Raw genomic sequence first — 24,916 nt, 5'->3', positions numbered from 1 at the left:
ATAAGATGCTTATAGCAAAATTGCTGTGTCCAGAAGGAAACCCCCACTCTGTAAGTCATCTCATTTACAGCCTGCTAACTGTGCAGCTGATTGATTAACTGTAAAGCAAAGCTGACACGGAAATGGTCTTTGAAGCAGACTCTGACAAGACAAGGGGAAGTAATCATAAACTGGATCCCAGCATTAATGAAGCATCCCGCGTGGATGTGGCTTTGAAAACTGAAGTGTTTCCACATGTGATGCCTTCCTCGGGCTCAAACATCCTGCAGTGGGTATTACACACTCTGAGTGACCTGTCCACAGAAGTCTAGCCAGGCTCAGGGCCAGGATGACAGTCCAGCCACTTGGTGGCCTGTTTTCTTTCCACGCTGACGTATTTCTTCCTACACAAATCCCTTAGATGATGATGAAGTGCTGATGGTTAAATGTGGGGGTCTGGGAGTCGACGGTAGCACTCGTCTGGTATGCATGAGGCCCTCAGTTCAGTCCTCGGCATCCCCCCCACCCCACCCCAAAGTTCCACTGTAATACTGAGAAGAATACGAGCTCACTTTTGAGGGTGGCAGATTTGGAGACAGAGTCTCTCTATGTGGCCCTGGCTGTCCTAGAACTCTATGTAGGCAAAGGCTGGACTCCTGAGTCCTGGGATGAGGATGAGCCACTACTCATGGCTGCTGGGAGTTTTTTTTTTTTTTTTTTTTTTTTTTTTCCTAACGTGCACTTAGCTAGCAGCACTAAGTTATCTAGACATTACCACCACCACTGAAACGAAGGGTGATCTGGTGGCTGTAGGCACTTATCAGCCTGGAAGGGACTCTGGATGCTGGCAGCAGGACCTTGGCCCACTCTTCCTGCGCTATGTCTTAGGTTCTGGGCAGATGTTGGACATTTGAATGACAGGAGGGAAGGGGGTAGGTGTCACAGTTTTCCCTATTGAGTCAAAGTCAAGATTGGCATACGATGAACTCTTAGGACAAAAGGTCTTCATCTGGGACCCACAGGCATGCTGCAGTTCTGCAGACCCCACTAGTGGGCCTCAGGGTTCATGAGCTCCATATCACACTTTCTATATATGTGCACTTTTCTTTGGCAGGAGTGTCTATGTAACCCCCAAATGGTTAAGAAGCCTGTTTTCAGGGACCTCCGGGAGACTTTGGCAGACTTTAAGGCAGAGTGAGTCACTCTTCGAAGCACAAGCTTTTCTCATAGCCATTCTGTGTGATAGAGGCTCTCAGCACAGGCAAAGATGACCGCTTCAATCCAAGGGCCAGCTTTCTGGTTTGGATATCAAAATCTGACTCAGGTATCAGAGGGCAAGGCACTGGAGAGATGGCACATTGGTTGAGAGGGTGTCCTCCTCTTCAGAGGACCTAGGTGTGGCTCCCAGCACCCACATCAGGAGACCTAGCCAACTGTACTCCCATTCCAGGGCTTCTGACACCCTCTTTAGGCCTCCATGGGCCTGTATACAGTAGCATACACTCACACAGTTGTGTATATAAGCACGAAAAACAATTTTAAAAGAAAAGAATACCTAGAGAGATGACTCACAGTTAAGAGCTCTGGCTGCTCTTCCAGAGGACCCAGGTTTGATTCCCTGCACTCACATGGCAATACACAATATTCTGGAACTTCAGTTCCCAGGGAGCTGACATGTTCTTCTAGCCTTCAAGCAGAATCAGGCATACATATGGTATACAGACATGCATGCAAGAAAAACACCCATACACCTAAAAGTAAATACAATCTTTAAAATTAAAAGAGAAAAGGTCAGAATGACTGTGTCTGGGTCTTTCATGCTGTTTCCAAGCTGAGTGACTCTGATCTACAGCCTGAGAAATGTGCACCAAGCCACAGACAGAGCTCACAGATGAGTAAGTTCCTAAATAAATCATTGTCATGAAATTAGGCCATGATGTGTTAGACTATAAAAGGACCAACTTTTCAGTGTCCCTTATAAGCACAGAAGCAACACACGTTTTCCCCTAAGCCAGTAGGCCTGTACTCGGAAACAAAGATCCAGCAGTCAATGGAAACAGGAGCTATGACCTGCTATCCTCCTGAGACCCAAGGAGAATGGGACGAGCATTTAGAGCCCAGGTTGCCTGGACCCTGACATCGTCACTTTCTGGCTAAAAGCACTTGCTTAAGTTTCTAGCACCCAAGTCAGGCATCTTACAACCACCTGTAACTCCACTTTCAGGGTATCTGATACCTTCTTCTGGCTTCCAAGGGTACCTGCACATACATACAGATGCACATATACACAAAAATAAAAATAAAATAAAATTTAAAATTGGATTTCATTCATTCTATCAGTCAGCCTGTCTGTCAATCTGTCTATCTGTCTGTCTGTCTGTCTATCTATCTATCTATCTATCTATCTATCTATCTATCTACCTATCTAATCTGTCATCTACCTGCCTATATACCTGTCATTATCACTGAGCTACAACCCTGGCCCTATTTCCTTAAAACACATAGGTAAGGGACTAGAGCTATAAATAGCCCTGACTACATCCTCTCTGGCCTTAGCAGCCAGCCTCCTGCCTTTTGACAGGTTCCTTGGGCTATGGGTGGCTTTCCCCGTGCATGCAACTTGCTTCATTTGCATGATGGAAGTCTGTGGCCCCATGTCATTCATAATATGTGTGTGCTGTGTGTGTGTGTATATATGTATGTGTGTATGCATATGTATGGAGATGTCCCCCAGTGACTGACCTTTTCCCTATGAGATGTTCTTTCTACTTCTTTATAAATGTCTGAAATTATTTCCCAGTTTTATTCTTTTGGGGGGGAGGGTTGTCTAGACAGGGTTTCTCTGTATAGCTCTGGCTTTCCTGGAACTCACTCTGTAGACCAGGCTGGCTTTGAACCCAGAAATCCATCTGCCTCTGCCTCCTAAGTGCTGGGATTAAAGGTGTGGGCCACCACTGCTTAGCCCCAGATTTATTCTTATTTATTGTCTTTCGCTTCATGAGAACTGAAGCTCTCCTGGGGCACTAGCTTCATCCACCTTGTTCTTTTTTGTTGGTTGGCTGGTTTTCCTTTTGTTTGTTTTTCAAGACAAGACAGGGTTTCTATGTTTAGCCTGCCTGTCCTAGAACTAGCTCTAGGCTGACCTCCAGTTCACAGAGATCTGCCTGCCTCTGCCACCAAGTCCTGGGACTAAAGGCACCCACTACCACTGCCTGGCAGCCTTGTTCTTTCTCATGCCTCTTGTGTTTAGAAGAGGCACATAGTAGGCACTCAGTTTATAGCTGCATACTAGCACTCACAAGTTCTAAAACACAGAAGAAAACCCAGTGTGTTGTTAGCCATGTATGCATGTGCTTACAATGTATTATTAGCTATGTATGTGCTTACAATGTGTTATTAACTGTGTATGTGCTTACAATGTCTTATTAGCTGTGTGTGTGTGCTTAAAATGTATCAGTGAGTATAAGAGAGCAATGAAAGTGAGGTGCGGCTTCCCCGTCAGATCGGAAAAACTGACATCAGCAATTACATTGTCGAGGGAGCCAGGAAACGGACTCTCACTACTGGCAGGGGTAGAGCATGGTTTCAGCCTTGCCAAACAGTGGATCCTGGGTTACTCTTCATTTTTTGTGATTTTACTGTTTCCCAATGTTTTCAGGTGATTACTTTTCCCCCTCCAAAATTACATTCTAAACAAAAAAATTTCAACTCAGTGATCTTAATCTTCCCGTTTAAAATATTTTCTCCTTCCTTCCTCTTTCCCTCCCTCCTTTCCTTCCTTCCTTCCTCCCTTCCTTCCTTCCTCCTTTCCTTCCTTCCTTCCTTCTTCCCTTCCTTCCTCCTTCTCTTCCTTCCTTCCTTCCTTTCTTCCTTCTTCCTTCCTGTGGTGAAGTAGGGAGGAGGAGAGAGAGAGAGAGAATGTGCATGTGCAGGTGTGTTCACCCACAGGCAAGAGGGTATTGGGTGCCCCCTTCTGTGACTCATTTATTTCTTTGTGGCAGGGTCTCTCTCTATACCCAGGGCTCAAGTCTCAGCTAGGCTGGAAACCAGCAATCCCCAGTTACCCTCCTATTATTTCTGCTCCCACTGGAACTAGGGTTACAGGCATTTAAAGAGACACTGGCTTGTTCTGTGGGTGGTAGGATCTAAAGTCTGGTCCTCATGATTGTGGAGCAAGTACTCTTAATTGCTGAGCCATCTTTCCAGTGCCCAACTCTCCCCATTCCCCACCTCGGACACCCCTTTTAAGTAACCTGGATGCACTCTGGCACAGCAAATTTAAATTACCAATCCCAGTGGCACGAAGGTCTTGTTTGTTATCAAATCTCTAAAGAGTGTTTCATCAATATGCTGGGCAATGGTGGCACACAGAGATAATCCCAGTAGTTAAGAGGCAGAGGCAGGTGGACCTCAGAGTTTCAGACCAGCCTGGTCTACAGAGCAATTTCCAGGATAGTCAGGGCTATACAGAGAAACCCTATCTTGGGTTGGGGGGGAGGGAGTTTCATCATCAAAGACTGGGACTGGTACAGGAAGATCAGAACTCAAGACTAGCCTGAGTTTCATTATTTCATAACTAATGCAAAGACAACCATAGCTCCGTCTTCTCTCAAAACAATAACAGTAAAAGAACGCTTGATCTGAGCCCAGGATCAGGTTTCTGTGGCATGATGCAGCCGTGGTCCCATAAGCTGCTCACAGCCACTCTTGTTAAGAGGCTGTTTTGTGAGCCCACAGGAAATGTGGGGCTGGTAAGCAATCAAGCGCGGCCACCCAGTTTGAAGCAGGGTCCAGCAACCCTTCTGCCAAGCCATGTGTCTCTATAGGCTGAGAAGCCTCGAGTTTCTTGGCAGATACTCTAGAATTGAATTAAATACCATCAGAGCTCTGTCCACACACTCCTTCCCCTCCACTGTGTGCAGCCGCATCCGCATCCGAGGAGGCCTTTTGCCCTTCCATATAACCCTGCCCCGTTTGGTCAGTGGCTAAGCCCTGGCCTTGACTCCCAGGTTTCCCAGAAAGGAGTCTTACAACCCTCCTGTAGTTATGCTTTGCTCCTTTCTGTTTGGAGCTGTGGAGCAAGCCCAATATTTCCCTCCATGGTTTTGGTGCTAGGGCTTGGCAGTTACACCTCTGAGCACCCGATGGCTCACCAAAGGGGGCCATGAACAAGCAAAAGAGCCTGTGAAAACCTGGCTTCTCATGCAGGGCCATGACGTTCCCAGGTTCTCAGCTTCCTTCTGAGATCCCGGGCCTCTAATAGTTGCACTGCCAGTCTCAACACTCTGCCAGAAGCCCGCAGAAGCCCGCAGGCTGTTTGGAGTGGTGGTGAGGGCTGAGGGTTGGGGCAGGTTTGTTGCCTGTGTTCAGCAAGACAAATGGCACACATATATAGCAAAGATGCGCTTCCCATCACAGGCCTGGACAAGTGTGGAGAGGGGCACCTTTTAACTACTCGTTCCTGTTGGAAAGCCTGTCCCATCCTCCTTGGCTGACCGCTGCCTGCTGCCTGCCGCTGGGCAGAGTGCTTCCCGGGTCAGCTTGTTAAGGGCTCATTGTATTCCAAAGATGTCAGGTCTTTATTGGGATTACCAGGTTGTCCCCTGGGGACTGGCAAGAGGCTAAATGTCCCTCTATCAACCACCTCTGTCACAACATGACTCGGGGTCCCTACAGGTCCACAGGGGATCGTGGGACTGTAACGAACCCATCCCTATTGCTGGGCAGCTCTGGTTTGAACCAGTCATTCCGGCATTGTTTCTTCCCTTCCTGGGCCTGGGGGATGTGAAAGAACACTGCAATTAATTTGGGTTTAACCATCTTATTGTACTTTTCTTTTTATAGCTTAAGCTTTGGAACAAATACCGAGTCTCCAACATTCCATCACTAATATTCCTAGATGCCACCACAGGGAAGGTTGTGTGCAGGAATGGGCTCCTGGTGATCCGAGATGACCCTGAAGGTAAGGCTTGGGTGTGCCGGACTCCCCCACCTCTCTGCTCTAGTCCCTCCTGGGCCTCAGTACTAATGAAGTACTGTAAGTAGGTTTACGTGGCTAGAGAATATTGTCTTGATAAAATTACTATATTCTCCAGGTCATGGTTAAGAGTTTTAAAGGCTCAGAATGTCCCTCCAGGGGGCATTAATTCTTGGGCCAAAGCAGATGGGATCAGGGAAGGAATGTTCAGCTCTAAGGGCCGGGGAGGCTGCTGGGAAGCAGCAAGAATCCAGCTACCAATGCCAGTGTTATTTCAGCAGCAGGAGCTGCCTTAGCAATAAGGGTCTGCTCTGTGTGTGTGTGTGTGTGTGTTGTGTTGTGTTGTGTTTTGTGTGTGTGTGTGTGTGTGTGTGTGTGTGTGTGATTCTTCTTTAAAAATATTGTGTATCTGGGTGTGGTGGTATGTATCTTGAATCCCAGCACTCAGGAAGCAGAGACAAGTGAATTTCAAGACCAGCCTGGTCTACATAGCAAGTTCCACACTATCCAGGGATACACAATGTGACCCTGTCTCTATGGAAACAAAAAATATGCACAAGAGAGGAGAGGGCTGAAGGCCCAGGGGGCACTTGCTGCCAAGCCTGACAACCTGAGTTCCACTTCTAGCACCAATGTGGTGGAAGGAGAGAACCAACTTGTACAAGCTGTCCTCTGACCTCCATGTACACAAGAGATAGAAGTAAATAAAAAATAAAATCCTTTATCCAATGGGTTCCAGGATGTGCAGCAGGCACCTTTGCCTGCCTGGCAATCCCACTGGCTCTCCCTAGTGTGTGCTAATGTGCATTTGGAGTTAAGAGTTATGATCGGACAGGATGAAGCTGACCCACTTCTAGGTAGTACTGAGGCAGAGGAGGACTAGACCCTGCTCTCCATTGGTATGGGAACAGTAAGACTTCAGAGTTTCATGTTTTTCAGATTTGGGGATATTTGCATATATGCTACTACCTGAACATTCTTTTTTTGTTGTTTTTTGTAATTTGTTTTTTCGAGACAGGGTTTCTCCATGTAGCCCTGGCTGTCCTGGAACTCACTCTGTAGACCAGGCTGGCCTCGAACTCAGAAATCGGCCTGCTCCTGCCTCCCAAGTGCTGGGATTAAAGGCGTGCGCCACCACTGCCCGGCACACCTGGACATTCTTAACCACCAAATCCGAAACCTTTTGCTTTTATTTATTTATTTTCATTTTGAGTCAAGATTTTACTGTTTGCCCAGGCTACCTTGAAACTTGCTACATAGCCCAGGGTGCTCCAATCTGTGCCTCTTTCCTGTCTCAGCCTCTCCAGTGCTAAATCCTGAAATCTGAAATTTTGTGACTGTCAAAAAAGTTTGAGTCGAGTGGTGGTGGCGCACGCCTTTAATCCCAGCACTTGGGAGGCAGGAGCAGGCCGATTTCTGAGTTTGAGGCCAGCCTGGTCTAGTCTACAGAGTAAGTACCAGGACAGCCAGGGCTACACAGAGAAATCCTGTCTCGAAAAACCAAAAAAAAAAAAAAAAAAAAAAAAAAAAAAAAAAAAAAGAAAGAAAGAAAGAAAAAAGTTTGAATTTGCCAGGTGGTGGTGGAGCATGCCATTAATCCCAGCATGTGGTGGTGCAGAGGCAGAGGATCTCTGTGAGGTCAGCCTGGTCTACAGAGTAAGATAGCCAAGATTATACAGAGAAACCCTGTCTTGAATGCCCCACCGCACCCCTAAGTTTGGATTTCAGGAGAATTCAGAATGTTCCACCATGTCACCCAGCAGAGTCTCCATCTCTATATTATTCTCTTGGCCTCAGGGGTGAGAGCTCTGACTTGCCTGGTGCAGTCTAAGTCCCAGTTCCTGATGGCCTTGCTCATGCTGGCCTGCTGGCTGATGGCTGTGTGCTGGGAAGTCTCCCCAGAACACCTTCCCTCTTGCACCAGTGGGATAGGGTTAAAAGGTCGCCACTGCCACTTTACTTACTAAGCCAACTGGAGATTCCTAACTGGTCACAGACACACACAGACACACACATACACACAGACACACACACACACACACAGACACACACAGATACACTGACACACACACACATACACACACACAGACACACATACACACATACACACACAGACACATACACACACACATACACACATGCATACACACACAGACACACATATATACCCACATATACACACATACACACACACACACACACAGAGATACACACACAGATATACACACACATACAGACACACATATACACACACATACAGACACACACACACACACACACACACACACACACACACACACACACATACACATACAGTCAGAGCTGGATGTAGTAGTGCATACCTGAAGCCCCAACATTCTGGAGGCTAGGAAGGTTCTGAGTTCAAATCCAACTTGAGCTACTCTCAAAATAATGGAAATCAAGGCCAGTGTGGTGGCCCACCTCTTTCATCCCAGCACTTGGGAGGCAGAGGCGGGTGGTGCTCTCTAAATTGAGGCCAGCCTGATCTAGTTACTGAGCTCCAGGTAAGTAGATCTTACCTTGGAGAGAGAAACAAACAAAGCCAGAGACAGAGACCAAGATTGGGACTTCCTGTGTGGAAGGATGGCCCGTTATAAAAATCAGGACGTGAGGGACTCACACCCCACCCACTCCCAAGATCATTTACATGGACAGCTAAGACACCAGTCTCCATAGAGGTTTATATCGTCTGGTTTCCGGGTGGGCTTGGCCACCTGCATTTCTAACTGGACTCTCATCCCTGGGCCCCTCAGGTATTTTTCTGAGGCAGTGGGCCATGGACCACCCTGTGAGAACATAATGTGTTGAGCTGGGAACACGGTAGTTCCTCTTCCTGCTGGGAGTCCAAGTGTCATCAAAATGCTGACCATCTGGGTTTGGTGGATTTTCATTTTTATTAGACTTCAGTCCTCTCTTGGTTTCCTAGGCCCCAGCCCTGGCCTGTTGCTTTTGAATCCCTGAGGGTGCGGCCCAGCAGCATCGCATTTGAAATCCCACAGTGGGTTCTAACACCAATTCAGGGCTGGGAACGGTGGGGCTGGCAGGAGGAGATTGGATTGCTATCTGGGTGTGGTCCAGCGCAGGTCCAGCAGACCCAGTGTCCTCAGCGCAGGTCCAGCAGACCCAGTGTCCTCAGTCCTCGTCAGTTACCTAGGTGGTCTGCTCTGGCCTGGTCTCCTCTCTGCCCTTGCTTCTGCCTCTGGCAGGAGGCCTTCTCATCCCCGCACTGCCTCCTTTGCATTGGTGGTGATGAGGCTGTCTGTGTCCCAGACGACTTTCCCTTTTGTTTTTAATTTTTTTTAATTACCTTTTCTTTCTTTTGTTTTTTGTTTCTGTTTTTGTTTTTTGCTCTTTCAAGACAGAGTATCTCTTTGTGTAGCCCTGGCTGTCCTGGAACTCACTCTGTAGACCAGGCTGCCCTCAAACTAACAGAGATCTCTGCCTTCCAAGTGATGAGATTAAAGGCATGAGCCACAACCACCCAGCTCTTAAATTATATTTTTTAAAATCTTACTCTGTATATGTGTGTGTGTGTGTGTGTGTGTGTGTGTGTATTAGCACACCCATGCCCCAGCATACGTGTGGTGATCAGAGAATACTTCTTCAGAATTTTCCTCTCCTCCTTCCTTTACACATCCCAGGGGCCTGGCTCCAGACACCTACCCACGGAAGGGACCCCCTCGATAGCCCGAGTTCTTTTGTTTCTGCTTTGGCTGCAGATCCTGTGGCTGGGCTAATAAATTCTGTATGGTGACACAATTATGCCTAGAGTTCTGGAGACTCCCAGGTCCCAGGCCATCCTAAAGAGCCTTGATGTTCACACCTTCTGTGGCCTATCTGTTTCAGGTCTGGAATTCCCTTGGGGACCTAAACCCTTCCGGGAAGTTATTGCGGGGCCCTTGCTTAGAAATAACGGGCAGTCGCTGGAGAGCAGCAGCCTGGAGGGGTCTCACGTGGGAGTCTATTTCTCTGCACACTGGGTGAGTGTTTGGACTCTCCTTGGTTTAGACTGAAGGGAACAGCAGTGTCACCACTGTGCCTAGAGGACTTGGCCTCTGGGGTAGGAGGCACTGGCAGAAGTTCCCTGGCCTTGCCTTATCTTGCTCATTGATGACAGTAAATGCTCGCACTGCCAGTGATGATACGAACAAGGATACAGCCTCACCTCAGCCATCCACCCTGACAAGATTTCTCAGGCTCCAAAGGGGAGGGAATCTCCCTGCCGCCCGCCTCTGCATGCAGCCTAGTCTGGGCCTCAGCTGTGCATACTGGAGGTAGAGAAGGAGACATCTCACAAGGCAAGGGCTCTTGTCTTTCAGTGTCCACCCTGCCGAAGCCTCACCAGAGTGCTGGTGGAATCCTACCGGAAGATCAAGGAGGCAGGCCAGAAGTTTGAGATCATCTTTGTTAGCGCAGACAGGTACGGTGTATCGTTGAAGCAGGCATTGGCTTATACCACTTCTCCAGTAACGGCTTACACGGCTCACACGTGTCTCTGCCTCGTCTGTCTTCCTCCGTGTAGGCCATGGAGAAGGCCTGGGGAAGACAGCTCTGGGATATTAGCTGAGGTAACCCTTGCTGCAAACACTGAGGCCCTACCCAGTGCACTGCAGGGTCAGTGGAAATCAAGATGCATTTTTGGTTCAGCTCCTAGAGTGTGAGGGGAATACAGGGTGAAGGATGGAGGGGAGCCAGAGACTGCAGCATGTGACAATTTTGCATGGATGTGTGTTCTGCTTTTTTTAGTCTGATCATGCACTTTGCCTAGGACTCAATCAATGCACCTGGATAGAAACCCTATCGCCAAAAAAACAAAAAACAAACAAACAAAAAAAACAAAAAAGCAAAAACAAAAAAGAAAAAAAGGCTGGAGAGATGGCTCAGTGGTTAAGAGCACTGACCGCTTTGCCAGAGGTCCTGAGTTCAATTCCCAGCAACCACATGGTGGCTCACAACCATCTGTAATGGGATCGGATGCCCTCTTCTGGTGTGTCTGAAGACAGCTACAGTGCACTCATATAAATAAAATAAATAAATCTAGAAAAGAAAAGAAAAATCATACAGTCAAGGAGTGTAGTTTCCCAAGGTCCTGTCCCTCTAGCCTCAGGTGTCCCTGCTTCTCCTCATTCCATCTCAACAAGCAGTCTTCAGCTTAGAACCCCAGCCAAGATCCTGACAGAGAGCAGGAGCTTCTGCCTCCCTAGGCCTGGTCTGTAGCTTTGACATTGTACTTCCTGTGCTGTGTGTTGGCTCATGGTCCCACCCCACAATTCCCTGTCTCTGTACAAGGGACCCAAGGCCAGCCTGAAGACATTTAAAGCTTTGTTTTAAACAGTATCACCTTTATTGAAACACAATTTCTATATAAATAAACTGCATCTGTTTGGGGTTTTTCCATCCAGTGAGCTCTGCCCCATGTGTTTACCGTGTCATTATTGTCATCCAATCAAGATACAGAACATTTCCCTCATCCAGAAGGTCCCTTTGCCCGCCCCTATCTGTCCTTATAGCTCAGCCCTAATGTGCTTTCTATAACTAAAATGTGTTCACTTTCCCTTTGCTTCTTAGTGTATAGTCATAGGGGTAGGCTTGGTGCCTACTGTGTAGTTCTTTGCACACCACATATATACAAAGAACACAACTGTGATGTGTGTCCAGGCCTGCTGTAAAAGTCAGATGTGTTGGGGCTGGAGAGATAACTCTGTGGTTGAGAGCACTTAGCTCCATCAGAGGACCAGAGTTCTGACTCCAGCACTATATATCTAGGGAGCATCTTAGAAACACCAAGCCACAACTCCACAGAACTCCAGCCATAGGGGTCCAATGTCCCTTTCTGGCTTTTCTTTTTTTTCTCTCTCTCTTTCTTTCTTTCCTTCCTTCCTTCCTTCCTTCTTTCTTTTCCTTCCTTCCTTTCTTTCTTTCTTTCCCTTTCTTTCTTTCTTTCTTTCTCTTTCTTTCTTTCTTTCTTTCTTTCTTTCTTTCTTTCTTTCTCTCTCTCTTTCTCCCCTGCACAAAACACACACACAAACAAGTGCACACAAATGAAATAAAATCTTTACAAAAAAAAAAAAATCAAATGTGTCCACGCTGATGATATGTTGGGCGGAGATAAAGCCGGCATGGCCTGGCTGCCATTTTAATTTGGGAGCCACTGGGTGGATGGAGTCATTAGCTTCTTGATAAGCTGCAGGATGGGTAGAATATCAAACACCTCTAGCCTGGTGCCTGAGGAGCTAGGCTAGGACCCTGAGTTTAGGAACCCCAGCCCCGTAAGGACCAGTACAACTTGATAATATAGGGAAGGGCCAAGCGGAGATGCACACGGGATAAAGAAATTCCCTCCACATCTTTCTGCAGATCAGAGGAGTCTTTCAAACAGTACTTTAGTGAAATGCCATGGCTCGCTGTCCCCTACACTGATGAAGCCCGGCGGTCTCGTCTCAACCGACTGTATGGAATCCAAGGTAGGCATCCCAGGCCTGGACTCTCTGTGGCCTGGATGGAAACCTGCCCACCTGGGCTTTCCACATCCCTGGCCCCTTTTTAGGCAGAGAAAGAACATCTTTGAAGCAAAGCATGGTGGTGCATGCCTGTAAGCCTAGCACCTGGGAGGCAGAGGCAGGTGGCATGCAAATTCCATGCCAGCCTGAGCTACATGGGGGCTGTTTCAGAAGGGCCCAAAACACCAAACAAACAAACAACTAGGCTTTACTTTTGTGAGTGTTTATGTTCCTGACATTTCTTTTTTTTAAATTACTTGGGACAAGCAGTTGTGGTGCATGCCTTTAGTCCCAACACTCAGGAAGCAGAGGTGGGTAGATCTCTCTAAGTTCAAGGCAGGTGTCTACAGAGTGAGTTCTAGAATAGCCAGGGCCACACAGAGAAACTCTGTCTCGAAAAATTAAAACAAAAACAAAAAGAAAAACAAAAAAAAAAAATTTTTTTTTTAATTTGGGAGATGGGGACTGGAGAAATGGCTCAGTGTTTGAGAGCTTTGACTGCTCTCACGTACGGCCTGGTTCATTTCCCAGAATTCATGTCAGGAGGCTCACGACGACCTGTAACTACAGCTCTGGGAGATCTCACAGCCTCTTCTAGTTTCCTTGGGTGTACACACACATACATGCACACACATACAAGTACACAAGCACACACACACACACACATTTTTAAAAGTAAAATAAATCTTTTAAAAATTACTTGGGGTGATTTATTTGTTTTTTTGAGACAGTGTTTTACTGTGTGGCCCTGGCTGTCCTGGAACTCACTCTACAGACCTTGAACTCATAGAGATCCCCTTGCCTCTGCCTCCCAAGTGCTGGGATTAAAGGGTTGATCCATCACTGCCTGGCTCTTGGGGTGAATTTTATGGCGTATAACATGACTGACACCTCATTACAGTGATTATGTTGGAGGTTTGGGCTGGGTTTGTTGTTTTTGAGGACTTGTTCTGGTAAGACAGCTATTTCCCATCCCCTTTCATAGCAACTTCTGACATGAATGGGCTGTGGCGCACGCATGTGTATGTGTGTTGCACTCCTACTGCCTTTCAGTTGAGGACATTTCCACAAAGGCTTGACCACCAGATTTGCATTACAGTGAGGTTCAGAAAGAAAGAATATCACAGAAACAAACTAGATGCTCCCTTTGTCAGATGAGCACCCCCTCCTACTGTCTAGCCAAATGGGCTCTTTCTTGGGGAAGTACTTGACTGGCAGTTCGAGAGTTAAACTGGAGGGTAGGTGCTTGCTTGAGTTCCATCCCTGCACTACAAAAATAAACAAAAATGTACGGGGTTGTGCCTTGACTTTTCCACCTGTGGGATTAAGTTTCCTTGCTCTGAAAGTGACTCAGTGTTCTTCTTGAAGGAGACGTGACTGTCTCTGTGTTCAGTGGACAAGAGGTTCCCTCCAGCTTCACAACCTTTGAGGCCACGCCACACTCTCCCTAGCTTGGGACTAAAGGCCTTTCAAGCCACTACAGGCAAGACACACTGGTAAGCTGGTTGAGAGCCAGGGCTCTCCTGGGTTTAGACTTTGTTGTCCGTCAGTGCCAGCCTCTTCTGATGACAGTGGGTTTTCCCCTTTTGCCTGTGTTAGGCAGTGGCTCGTGATTGTGAAGCTGTTCCTAGTAGACACAGCTTGAAGGAAGAAGGATTTACCATGGGTCTCAGCTTCAGAGTCACTCGGTTCTCAGCTTGATGGCTCAGGAGGCAAGGGGCATGGGGAGATGCTGACACTCTGCAGACTTCTGCCCTTTCTGCACTCTTTTCTGTCCTGGCCACGGCCCAGGGAGTGGTCCATCCACATGCAGAGTGAGCCTACTCCCACGTTAGCTGTAGAGATGCCCTTCCAGATCCATGCAGAGCTGTGTTCCTTACCTCCTAGGTGACTCCAGACCCAGTCAGGTTGACACTGAAGACAGCCTCACTCCCCTTTAGCAACACAGGGACATCTGAGTTTTTGAGAATTCCTGCTTCTCCACCTTGTCTCTTCCCCCCTTCCTCCCCCTGTCTCCCCATTCTCTTCCCTCTCTCTCCACGTGGTCATGGCCATCCCCTACTTCTCTACTCTCTCCTTCTCTCTGCCTTTCTCTGCCTCTACTACCCTCTTAATTCCCCTCCTCATGCCCTAAATAAACTCTATTCTATATTAAAAAACAAAACAAAACAAAAACAAAAAATAAAAAACAAAACCATAATAAGAAATTAAAAAAGAAGAAATCTGCTTTCTAGGGATTTACCCATAGGAAGTTATCTGGTAGCACCACATAGAAGCTGAGCTCTCAAGCAGTATTATTAAAGTTGTATTGTTACAGCCTGGCGGTGGTGACACACGCCTTTAATCCCAGCACTTGGGAGGCAGAGGTAGGCGAATTTCTGAGTTCGAGGCCAGCCTGGTCTACAGAGTGAATTCCAGGACAGCCAGGGCTATACAGAGAAACCCTGTCTCAAAAACAAAACAAAAAAGTTGTATTGTTATTGTATATGTGTGGCTATTTTGCCTATATGTGTGTCCATGTACGACATACATGGCTTGGCACCTTCTGAGGCCAGAAGAGGGTATCAGATACTATGGCTGTGAGTCACCTGTGGGTGTTGGGAATGAAGTCTGGGTCCTCTGCAGTTACAGACAATGCTTTTAATTGCTGACCTATTGCTCTCTCTCTGCAGTCCCTTGGTTATTTTCTCCTGAGACAAAGTCTTACTCTACAGCCCAGGCTGGACTGGAAGTCACTCTATAATCCAGGCTGGCCTAAATCTTTTCTGACCTCAGCCTCTCAGCCTTCCCAGTCCAGAGCTGACAGACAAAGAGCACAAAGCTTTTTAAATTTTGAAACATAGTCTCATTATGTAGAGTTGGCTAGCCTGGAGCTCTCTTTGTATACCAGGCTGGCCTTATACTTGCAGTAATGTTCCCCTTGCTCCTGCCTCCCAGGTGCTAGAGTTGTAGGCACATGCTGCCATGCCGTGCCAGGATGATGGAGTGGTTTTACAAAGGTCTAGGACCACTTCCTGGGCTATATCCAGACTGAGCTGCCGAGATGATCTGACAGTCCCCTGGCCCTCCCTGTTATCTTGGCCAGATTGACTGAGAACATATAATGCAAAGGGGACACGTTCTCTAAGTGTCTGGGATCTAGGCCCAGCATGCTCTTGTACCTGAGTTTCTCCAGAGTGGCCTTACCAAATGCTGACAGTTATTTGAGATGTCCTAGTGAGTGAGCTACCCCATCACAGAGTAGCCATACCTGCTGCAGGTCTTAAGGACAAGTTTGACCTAAGCTAGGGGGACCAAAGTCTGGCAGCTGCCAGGGCCTGGTCACTGGCTCCCTTTGGGTGCCCGGCACTGAGCCCTGGGGTTGTGTGAAGCTGTAGTCCTCACAGGGCCACCCTGGCTCAAGGAGGATTTGGCATTTGGCTTCCCTCCATCTCCTTTGTCTCCCTGAAAAAGCCTCCTTCCCTGAAAGGCCTCCCTGCTACCAGTGCTGTGTGCAGACTGGGGAATTTGTGGCCCTCTAAGCTCTTTAACAATGCTTTTCTAAGGGAGCCATTTAGACACACTTGGCAAAAGGCAAATCCCATTAGCCATTGTCTAAGTAACCCCGGGCTACTAGAGAGTATTGGAGAACACCCTGTTCTTTTGCGAGGAAGCTTAGGGGCCCTTCTGTCTTGGGCAAGGGACTCAGGCGCTTTGTCCTTCCTCTCTCTCCTTCATCCCCAGCTTGTGGGAGGGTAGAAGGGGCTCTGGCTGGGCGGCTAGAGTGTGGAACCTTGCTGTCCCCAACACAGAGCTTTCTGTTTCTTTTCCCTCTTGCTCAACCGATCTTTCACTGTTTCTTCTGCCCTCCATTCCCCAAGTCCCTCCTTCCCCATCCCTCCTCCCCCATGCTCCTCCCGTCCCCTTGCTTTGCCCACTTCCTTAACTTCCTTCAGAAAATGGACTTGAAGCACTCTGTAAATATAAAAACGACATTTTCAGAGCTTGTGTCTTTTCAGTCAGCAGAGAGCAAGGAGCTGGGTGTATATTTTGCAGACAAACCTCTGCATTCAGAGTGCTGGCGCCTCTGTGTAGAGCTGCCTGTCTGCTGGTGGAGGACAGCCGGGGCAGCCTGGGAATCCACTGAGTGACCTTGCTGCTCTGTTCTGTTTGTTGCACTTAATTGTGAGCACATAAAAAGAAGAGGAAAAAGATAGGGGGGGGGGGACAGAGAATACATAATAAATACTCATGCAGTTACACTGGGAAGATGGTTTTTGTTCAGATTTTCAGAATCTAGATCCTGTGAACACTCCTCAGCACACCCAGCTTTGAAAACAAGAAGGAAGGAAGGAAGGAAGGAAGGAAGGAAGGAAGGAAGGAAGGAAGAAGTGAGGGAAGGAAGAAGGAAAGAAGGAAGGAGTGAGGGAAGGAAGGAAGAAGGAAAGAAGGAAGGAAGGAGCAAGGGAAGGCAGGAAGGAAGGGGAAGGAAGGAAGGGCAATGGAAGCATTTCAGACAAACAAAGGCCTTCACTCTCTGCCTTCCTTCTCCCAGGGGAATCACCACCATACATTCACTGCGTAACTTCATAAGTCACTTCCGTATTTCCCTGCATGTCTATGATCCCATGAATAATGTATCATTTCCTAGGTTTGTCTTTTAGAAGCACACTTTAAATGCTGTCATAATGTAATTTTCCATCTTGGGTTTTTTCCCTTACATGATGGTTTGAAATGTATCCTCACTAACATACATATCTAGTTCATTATTTCTAGGACTGGGAAGTGCTGCATGGCTTAACCGTGCTGCCTGACATACCTGCTCCTCTTGATGGACAGTTTGACTCTACCAGCAGACAGATGTGCTCCCCTCTTGATTGACAGTTGGTGTCTGGGTTTTTAAGAATGTGGCTGTGCAGCTCTCTTTGTGCATACTGGGTAGCTTTTGGGTCTTCTGGCCAAGTCCAAGTTGGTCCAGGCCCCATGTGTCTGACCTCGGTTGAATTTTTCTGAGCTTTGCAACCTAGTTGGCTGCTCCCATCCTTTCCTTAGCTCTCTGAGCAAAGGAAGGCTTTTGGGGAGGGTGCCACAGGAGGAAAGAGGGCCGGTGAGCAGAACTGGCTGTTGGTTTTGCGTTTGTCATCTCCACCCAGCCCTGGTGCCCTTGGGTTCTGATTTTCATCTTATGTTAATCCACATATTACATCGCGTAAAATTCCAACTTCTCATATCTTGTTTCCACCATATTCCTATCTTACTCTACAACTGTTTCCACTTTTCTGAGTCCCCTTTGGCCACTGTCCACATGCTTACACAGAGCTGTAATGTACATGCAGCACTGTGCCAGCCAGGTTTTCCTTTTAGCAGTGTATTACAGCCTTTCCAGTTGGCTGCCCTCCGCGGTGACCATTGCCACCATCTCACACAGTGTTGTACCCTGCAGTGTGCCTTGGTTTGTACTTCCTGTCCCAAGATGTCCTCCTCCAGTTTCTCCTTCTGCCTCCCATTGGTCTTGGGGACTGGGAGCCCCTGAGGATGCTGCCATCTGGGTGCAAACAGAGCTAGCTAGGTGCTGCTCCTCCTGGCTTCTTTCTTCCTCAAGTGCCTGGACCATTTCAGCTTCTTTGTCCCACACCTACCCTCCCATCCCCAAACTGTTCCCTTAGCAACAGAGAAACAAACGAACTAAACTGTGGGGTGTTATTTTCAAGTTGTCAAGCCTCTATGTGTTATTTTCAAGTTGTTCTAAACCATTAGTGGGCATCTATCATCCCTCAGGGGAAGGGGTTTAGCACTAGCTTTTCAGGCCTTGTCCTTTCTCTGTGCCTTGGAGGAGATAGAGGAGGTGACTCTGGCACTGATAGATATACTCTAGCTCCCTAAAGCTGAAGGGGCAGGCTGAGTCTTCTTTAGGAATGTAGGTATATATGTAAGCTCAGGATGAGGCAGGTGAGAGAGCACTGACCTCTTGCTTCGGCACACATTGCTGTTGGTGGGACTCTCCCTCATATCCCCGGTTCCTTAGCTGACATTCTTCAGCCTGGCTTGAGGTTTCTGACTGTCCTCCTCGGCTCCTACCTTCTGTGCCTCTGCCTTCTCAGGAAGGACTTTTAAAAACACGATTGGATTTATAACATTTGGCTATCACATACGGAACATGGACAGTATCCCCAGTCCTCTGCTGAAATATTTTACATTTCCATCTTCTTATTCCTACCCATTATCAAGTAAGATAGGATCTGACATCCCCATTTGGCAGAAGTTAGGGACTGCAGAATCGTCCTACAACTCCAGGAATCTGCACCTTTTCCCCCAACGGGCCCAGATGGCTTTGCTGGGAAACAAGTCTGGGCTGGGCAGATACGCTGTCTCTTTTGTTCCTGCAAGAAGCCCCTCACTGGTGTGGAAGATATTTTGCATGACTATATGGTGAGAAATTTGCTGTTCCTTGAAGTCTTCTGAGGTTTCACCCAGTTTTCTCTGAAGTATTGACTTTGGAAAGCCTGCTTCAGGGACTGCATGCTGAGGAGGGCAGGAATGGGGTGGTGATACCCCTCAGCCTCCTCTGCCACCTCTCTGGGGAGGGAAAAGAGGAGAGAGGAAAATAGCTTGGCAAACTGGTTCTGGAATGTTCCTGGCCCCAGCCAGGTGCTGAGAGAGTCCTTGGCAAAGGTGTTATCCTGGAGATAGAGTCACAGCCCTTGCAACAGGCAGGCCAGTGTTCCTATCCCATTGAGACTGGCTGTGGTCTTTGTGGTGGTCCTCACAGCCTGTCAGGATGACTAAGTAAGGTAGCAACTATGTTGTGCCTGGCAGAGCAGATGGTGCAGAGGCAAACTCCCCTCTCCTTGCCACCCTCTGATTCAGCAACAGAGTACACCCTTCAAGAGTTCTAAGGTCAAACCCAAGGTCCCCTGAAGGAAATGGTGGACGCAGGAGTATAGATACTCTTCAGTTGCAGGTCTTATTGGTATGTTTCATGAAGTCACTCTCCTGACACTGCCCTTTCCCTGTGGACCTTATGGCCTTGGGTTCCTAGACATGAGCTCTGGTGCTCAAAGGACTGAATCCAGGAGAAGACCCTTTAGTCTTTCATAGCCAAGGGGACAGAGTGGAAAGAACCTGGCCAGAGGATCTGTGCCTCTGTGGAGTCATCAATGGGCTCCCTGGCAGCCAGCTTGAGTCCCTTGCTGTCCTGTCCTGGTCCCCATAGGTCTCAAGGGAGCAACAAATCCCCTCCTGGTGATTCGATGGAAACAGAGGAACTAGACTCCCTGGCTGGCAGACTTGCAGTCACCTCCCAGAGCTCTGTGCCTGTCTGTCTGTTCTTCTTGCATCCCCATTTAGTCCAGGCTAACAACAGCCCCCCTTGCTGTGTGTAATCATAGCAGTGGGCAGGCTCAGTTTGCCCAGTACTCAGAATTGCCCAATTTCAGAAGCATTGGTTCAGATTAAAGGACTGTGCCAATGCTTTTTAGAGATGGGGATGTGGCAGTGTGGATCGCTCTTGTGTCCCAGGCTGCCCCATGTGGCCTCTAGCCTGAGGCTTCCTTTGGGCTGCTGACATAAGTCCTGTGTATGGAGACACAGCCAATATGGGTTCAGGTCTCTGGGGGAGAGGCAGCCATTAGGACAACTTCCCAGCTCTCCTGTTTAAGAATGAGCTCATCTTAAGAGTCTATGGGAGTCAGGGCCATGGGAGCTGTGTTCTCTTCACCCATCCAGCTACTTCTAATAAATGTGAACAAAATGGATTCATTTATTCCTTTTGAAGATAAGCCCACCACTGTGTGTCCACTGAGCCCACCACTGCAGCAGGTTACAAAGCACCAGGGTCACACTTCTGGTACCTCACTGTACCCCCTATGGAGATGTAAAATGTCAGTGGAACAAATTACTGACCAAATACTTCAGAACATATAAATATTAAATTTCTCTGGCTTTCATTTAAAATCCAGGCTCTGCTCTGCTCCCAAGACGGGGTACCTGGAGAGCTCTACTGGGGAGGGGACCAGCTACCAGTGGAGAGACAAGTGTCCCCAAAGGTCAGGGCAGAGGCTGACTCTGTGTGAGTGGCAGCTCTGGCCAGAAGAAAAGCAGTGGGGTACAAAGAGCAAGGAGGTGGCAAGCCCACGTGCAGCTGTAAACCAGGCTGGGATGTCCCCCGTGTTCTCACGGGGATTTGTACTTAGAGAGCATGTGCTGCACACAGATGTGCGTGCACTCCAGGATTGAGCCCAAGCTTTGTGCACACTAAATGAGTGTTGGTTTCTGTGTTCTGACCTCTGAGTTTGTCGCTCAATTGCTGTTGATGGAGCTGGGATAGATAGGGGCTCCAGCCCTTTCACAGTATCACCCCAGAGAACTCCACATCACCGACTCCCTCGGCTTTCCATGGAGTGACTCCACACAGAACCCAGAGTGGTTCTATACCTCTTCAGCAACTGGGTTTAGTTTTAGCCTGGGGCTTCGAGACCAGACCTGGCCTGGATCCTTACAGTGAGAATGTGAATGTCCCTGATCTGGAAGACAGGCTCTCTCCCGCATCTCCAGACAATGGCCAGCTTAGTGTTGTGTCTCTCTTGCAGGCATCCCCACGCTCATTGTACTGGACCCGCAGGGGGAGGTGATCACTCGGCAGGGCCGGGTGGAGGTGCTCAATGACGAGGACTGCAGAGAGTTCCCGTGGCATCCAAAGCCCGTGCTGGAGCTCTCTGACTCCAACGCTGTGCAACTCAATGAGGGCCCCTGCCTGGTCCTTTTTGTAGGTATGGAGTTGAAAGGAAAGTGGAAGACCTCAGAACAGACTGCTCATGGAAGGCAGATAGTATTCCCTGCCCCCCAGCCTCTCTCTGTCATTAATAGTGTTGATCTGTGGTCTTTGTCTCCTCAGCAGCCTTGCTTTTGACCCCAATGGTTTATTCATGGCTATCCCCCTACAGGCAATGGTCTGGAGCAGCCACTGCTCCTGCTACCAGCTGGGCAACAGGTCAGGCAGGAAGATGCTCCCAGCCCCCATGAACAGAACCTTTGTTGGGAAGGGAGATGGGGAGGGTGTTGCTTGCAGAGCAGCTGTAGGGGGTGGAGCCCCCTCAGGCTAAGGCTCATCCAGGCCTGCTGCCACTTTCCTATGTTCTAATGAACAATTCCAGGGAGCCACTAGAGCTGGTCCGGCTCTACCAGGTGGAACCCTGCTCCTCCACGTTCAGAAGCTATGCCTCTTGGCTAAGTAGAAAGACAGAAAAGTCTCCCTGAAGACTGTGGCATGACTCAGGATGCTTTCACAACCCATGGCCAAGAACCTTTTGGCCTTTTCCAGAAATGTGGAAACCAACTCCCAGAGAGGCAGAACAAGTTGGATAGTGAACTAGATGGGGGTGTCCCCAGAGATTGTGTCTGGTTACCATGAGCCTCTTGGGCAGTATGGCACTTCTGGGTAGACTCCTGTACCCCCATGCTTTACCCCTTGAGGATGCCGTGCTGGCTCTTAACCACAGGCTTCAGCGGCCTAAGCCTCCGGTGGCTGTTCCTGCATATCGTCCCAGGCAGGTCTGCCTACCAGGTGGCGTTGAAGCAGCTGTGGTGTCCCATCACCACCAGAACTGCAGAGGGGACCATGATCCTTGGCTCTGTGACTGGAAGAACACTCCCAGGGGCTCAGGTGTAGGCATGGGAGCAGCACAGCTCCCTGTATAGGTTTGTGAAGAACCTCGTGACAGAGGGTGGGTAGGGTTTGAGCTGCTTGCTGAGCCTGTCCGTGTCTAGTGAGCCCAGCGTGTCTCAGGCCCAGCACTCAGGTCCATCCCTGGTCACTACTAGTTGACAATTTAGAGTCGCTTGTCCTCCTTTTCTCTGCCCCCCCCCCTCGTCACAGACTCTGAGGATGATGGAGAGTCCGAGGCAGCCAAACAACTGATCCAACCAATAGCTGAGAAGATCATCGCCAAGTACAAAGCCAAAGAAGAGGAGGCTCCGCTGTTGTTCTTTGTGGCCGGGGAGGTGAGTGTGGAGGACAGGCCTGGCTGGCGTCCTGACCAGGCTGGTAGTGGGGACTTGCAGAACATGAGTGATCTTGGCTTCTGGAGGTCCGAAGGGACCTCTGGGTCTGAGCTGATTGTGCCAAACACAGATGTTAGAGGAAAAGGTGTGTCCTTAGTCATCAGAAACCACTTCCTATCCCTGCTGTATCCCCCTGACCTTCCTTCTCACTCAGCAGCCCTCGGAATGTTAGGAAACCCTGCCAGGTCTGTTCCCTATGCACTGCTGGGAGAGCAGCAGCACAGACGTCAGCCAGCCTCCCTCACTCCCATCCATAGTGCTGGATCAGAACCAGGACCCAGTGCTTTGCAAAGTGTCAGCCTGGCTAGTCCCACTGTGCCAGCCTGCAACACAGGCTTAGCCATCACAGGAATCCTGACTTAAAACACAGCTGAAGACGCTTGGGGAGATTGGAAATTGCTGCTGTTCCCCATTTGTTGCTCCCAAGGCTTAGTTCTTGACAGCCCCTCACTGTGCCAGACTGAGCAGGGGACATCCCCAGGGTCAGATGATGGATTCTCAGAGTAGCGACTCCCTGTGCAGGTGCCTGGCCACCCTGAAAGCTTGGGAGGCTGCATCCTACAGGCACCTGCGTTCTTCAGGATGGCCGTGATCAGCAGCGCAGGCGCTCTCCTGGCTCCTTCTGCACATGCTCATTGCCTCTCCACCCCACCCCAGCACCCCTCTGAAGTCCACACCATCAGACTCTATGAGACCAACCTCCCCCACCCCCTCCAGCTTTTCCTGCACAGGTCAGAGCCTCCAGTTGGTCAGAATCTGTACACTGGATCCCAAGAGATGCACGGGAAGACAAACAAGAGAGACCAGACACCCTAAGCCACCCATTCACCATCCCCTCAGTGACCACCCCTGGCTGCCTTGCTGGGCCCCTTGCAGGCAGCCCCAGTGGCCCTGCCCCAGCCTTGGGGTGAAGGGGGAACAAAGAGGGTTCACAGGCTCCCGTGGGGGTTGGGGGTGGAGGTCCCAGCCGCTCCACACAAAGCACAGCAAGGCAGCTCTGCATGTATTAAACTCTAACCCCTGGAGAATAGCTCCTAAGAAAGATGGGTGCAGAAGAGAAAGGCCAGGCTGGGGGCAGGGCAGGGATTCAGGAGCACAGCTGAAAAGCTTTTGCAAGTTTTCTGTACCCTAGGCGCCTTGCCAGGAACTTCACCTGCTGGTCTCCTTTGTTCCTCACCCTCTCTCTGGGAACAATACTCATTTATCCTGTTTCCTAGATGAGGGACATAGGCCTTAGCAGGGAGGAGGGCTGGGAGCCCTGGGGGGCTGGTTTCCTCTCTTAGCATCCTAGGCATTAGAGATGGGACCTGGACTCTACTGATGTCCCTTGCCAGAGCCACACAGAAAGTAGGTAGCAGAGAAGGAACTGGTAGGGTCGCTGTGACTCTGGGGACAGGGCTCTTTCTTTTCTGACAGATGGACCAGCTCATGCCTAGAAGGATAGACAGGTTTGGAAGGGTGCTGCCCATGGGTCAGAAAGCTAGGTAGAAGGCCCCTGTGCCATCCATTGCTCCACTGAGGTTTCAGTCTTGGCAACTGACTTGGTCCAGTCCTCTGTCCTTATGCTCAGAAGCAAGATAACCTGGCCCGGAGGAGGAGGGAGGGGAGACAGGGAGGTGGGACATGGACATTGATTAACTGAGCCCAGCAGTGTGGCCCAGGGCTGGAAGAGTCCTTTTATTCTTATTGTTGTCCTTTCCCAATCCTGTCCCTTGGGACAAGCACTAGTTAATCTGAAAGCTTTTGAGAACATTAAAATTCATCTCTCTGGTTTGCTCAGGGGGAGGCACTGGAGCTCTTGGCCTGGTCCAGGCCTCCTGAAGGGATAATATGAACAGTGTTTGTCCAGGTGGTTCCCCGCTGTTTATCATGAAGGGTTCTATTAGCCTGTGAGGAGGGCTGGACCTGGCGATCAATGCCCAGGATACAGAAAGATCCAGCCCTACAGGAGGTGCATGTATGAGAAGGGAAGATGTCACTCACAAACCCTCCTTAGTGTCTGAGAATGTAATAGATTTTGTCTGAGGAACCAGTGAGCTTAAGTTTCATGCCTCCTGATCCCCACCCCTGTTTAAGGCCAGGAAGACCCCAAGCCCTTTCTCTTCAGGGCCACTTAAACCTGTCATTAGATTTAGGGTGTTATATGTTGTACAGTGTGGAGTCCCATTTGCCACCAGTCTCTAAATGAGGTCTGTCTCATGGAAGATCCCCTCAAATAGTTGCTCCTGCACAAAAGTTTTCCCTTGTCTTTGGCCCTGTTTTCCTGTTTGGATAAGGGAACTCACCGGGCCAGCAGCAGGGACTGCAGGGCAAGGCACCAGCTTTTTAGACCAACACAGTGGAGTAGTACCCAGGCTGGCTGGGCACCTCCCGCCTTCATTTCACACAGGGCATAGGAGAC

General features: G+C 49.0%; 1 protein-coding gene across 1 annotated transcript in view; it reads left to right on the top strand.

The window, feature by feature from the left end:
• The window catches only part of Nxn (nucleoredoxin), a 144,708-nt gene that overhangs the window by 117,714 nt on the left and 2,078 nt on the right, over positions 1-24,916 (top strand). Inside the window, exons 2-7 of the mRNA XM_031354149.1 lie at positions 5,824-5,941; positions 9,824-9,957; positions 10,297-10,397; positions 12,335-12,441; positions 21,045-21,224; positions 22,331-22,455. Of these exons, the coding sequence (XP_031210009.1) occupies positions 5,824-5,941; positions 9,824-9,957; positions 10,297-10,397; positions 12,335-12,441; positions 21,045-21,224; positions 22,331-22,455 (765 nt within the window). The remainder of the gene's footprint in view (positions 1-5,823; positions 5,942-9,823; positions 9,958-10,296; positions 10,398-12,334; positions 12,442-21,044; positions 21,225-22,330; positions 22,456-24,916) is intronic.

This window comes from Mastomys coucha, unplaced genomic scaffold (genome assembly GCF_008632895.1).
Source record: "Mastomys coucha isolate ucsf_1 unplaced genomic scaffold, UCSF_Mcou_1 pScaffold5, whole genome shotgun sequence".
Lineage (NCBI taxonomy): Eukaryota > Metazoa > Chordata > Mammalia > Rodentia > Muridae > Mastomys > Mastomys coucha.
This window is presented reverse-complemented; position numbering and strand designations above follow the sequence as displayed.